Source organism: Chelonoidis abingdonii, chromosome 24 (assembly GCF_003597395.2).
Source record: "Chelonoidis abingdonii isolate Lonesome George chromosome 24, CheloAbing_2.0, whole genome shotgun sequence".
Classification (NCBI taxonomy): domain Eukaryota; kingdom Metazoa; phylum Chordata; order Testudines; family Testudinidae; genus Chelonoidis; species Chelonoidis abingdonii.
In genome coordinates, this window is record NC_133792.1 from 4,797,932 (window position 1) to 4,799,967 (window position 2,036).

Genomic DNA, 2,036 nt, shown 5'->3' on the forward strand with positions numbered 1-2,036 from the left:
ACAGAGCTTCCTCAGGCAGACTGAGAATGACGAGGGTCCAGAAGGGAGCAAGGGCCCTCATGTGATGATCTAGGTGGCTGAGAGGACTGCAGACCCCAGCGCAGGGACATAACAGGGCTTGATTACCCTCCCTCATCAGGCATGACAAAACAAATAGCCTGGGGCTGCAGTGGGCCATGCTGGGGGAGCTGGAAACCCTACAGACAGTTCAGGCAGCAGGACATGCTGCCCAGGTGTGGCCTGGAGAGGAGTGCCTGCACTCTGTGAGACCCAGAGACCCAGCCTAGTCCTCCCTGCAATCTCTCTCTGCCCAGCCAAATTAGGGGTTCTCGTCACACCTTCCAAACTTGGCAGCCTATCCCCAACCTAGCCCTGGGAACAGCCTGCTTAGGTCTCAAAGTCAGCCATAGCCCCGCAACACAGGCACCGTCCACAGCAGCTGCTTCGGGGGAACTGCAGCTGGGGCACTGTCTCCTGACAGAGCCCCAAAGGCTGCTGTGTGACTGGCTTCTCTTTGGAGGATGCTTTGAAAGCTGAGTCAGCCTCGGGCCTGCCAGACGCCTGGGGATGCTCCTTCTCAGACTTCACCGCTAGGAACACTGCCAGGTCCAGGTCGAGCATGGTGATGCCTCCGTGGGGCGTAGGCGTGCTCTGGCGGCACTGTGGACAGAGGATCCACCGCTGCTCATTGGCTATGGCATCGAGGCGCTTGATACAGGCCTGGCAGAAGGTGTGGCCACAGTAGAGCCGGCGCGGGAGTCTGCTGGACAAGTTGTAGGAGGAATAGCAGATGATGCAGTCGATCTTATGGCTGCCTCGGCTGGGAGGGAGGGAATCAGCCTCGGCTCCAGGCTCCATGTCCTCTGCGCCGTCCCTGCTCAGGGCCTGAGACATTCTGGGGAGGGGCAGGAGAGAGGGGCCTGTCAGACACCTGGAAAAGGGTTTCAGGCTGCAGAGAGCGGCCTGTGCACAGGTGTAGCGGGCTCAGGACAGTGAAGGCCCTGGAGCCAGGCTGCCTCCCTGAGGGGCCATGCAAACAGTGGAGTGTGGGAGAAAAACAGTGGCCTTGGGGCAAAAGTTGCCAGCCCGTCACATGGGAAATCCAAGGCAGACAGGGCGAAGAACACAGGCCTCGTGGCCAGGGTATGTGGGTGGGAGGGAGGTGTCCCAGCAGGGGAGAACATGTGCATGGAGGAGAAGAGGGGCACCCGAGGGCAAAGCAGCATGTGGGAGGGAAGGACACAAGTGCTGGGGGCTGGTAGGGGCTATGCAGCCATCTCTGGGGGAACGCGAGGCCAGATGGGGGGAACAGGAGGGGAGGTGCAGCTGAGGGAGCAGAAATGGGAGGTTGAGTGAGGGGAAGCAAATGAAAATGAATCTCATTCAATGACATCACATGAAGGCAGACAACTAAATACTGACAAATGTAGTAAGTGCTTGTAGACAAATGCTAGAAGTCTAAATACTAGGATGGGTCAACCTGAGTGCCTGGTATTAAATGAGGCTATTGCTATAACAGGCATTGTAGAAACTTGGTGGAATGATGATAATCGATGGGACATGGTAATACCAGGGCACAAAATACATGGGAATGACAGAGTAGGTACCACTGGTGGGGGAGGGGCACTATATGTGAAAGAAAGCAAAGAATCAAACAGAGTAAAAATCTTAAATGAATCAAACTGTACCATCAAATCACTATGGACAGAACTTCCAACAAGAGGGTGGCAGTAGGGAAACACCACCAATCAGCTGATCGTGATGGTGACTGAAGTGCTCAGGGAGATTAGTGAGGCTACAAAGACAGAAAACCCAATAATGATGGGGGATATCCCCATATTAACTGGGAACATTTCACCTCAGGATGGGCTACAAGGATAAAAATTTCAGACACCATCAACGACTGCTTCTTAGATCACCTACTTCTGGAACCCACAAGAGAAAAGGAAATTCTTGATTTAGTCATAAGTGGCACATAGGCTCTTGTCCAGAAGGTGAACATGGCTGAACCGCTCAGTAATAGTGACCATAATATA

At 54.1% G+C, this 2,036-nt stretch overlaps 1 protein-coding gene across 1 annotated transcript; it reads right to left on the reverse strand.

Annotated features, from left to right (window-relative positions):
* Positions 1 to 387: 387 nt before the first annotated feature.
* RNF224 (ring finger protein 224) lies at positions 388 to 894 on the reverse strand. The gene has a single exon (XM_032767484.1). The coding sequence runs from the start codon at positions 892 to 894 to the stop codon at positions 388 to 390; it is 507 nt and encodes a 168-aa protein (XP_032623375.1).
* Positions 895 to 2,036: the final 1,142 nt, after the last annotated feature.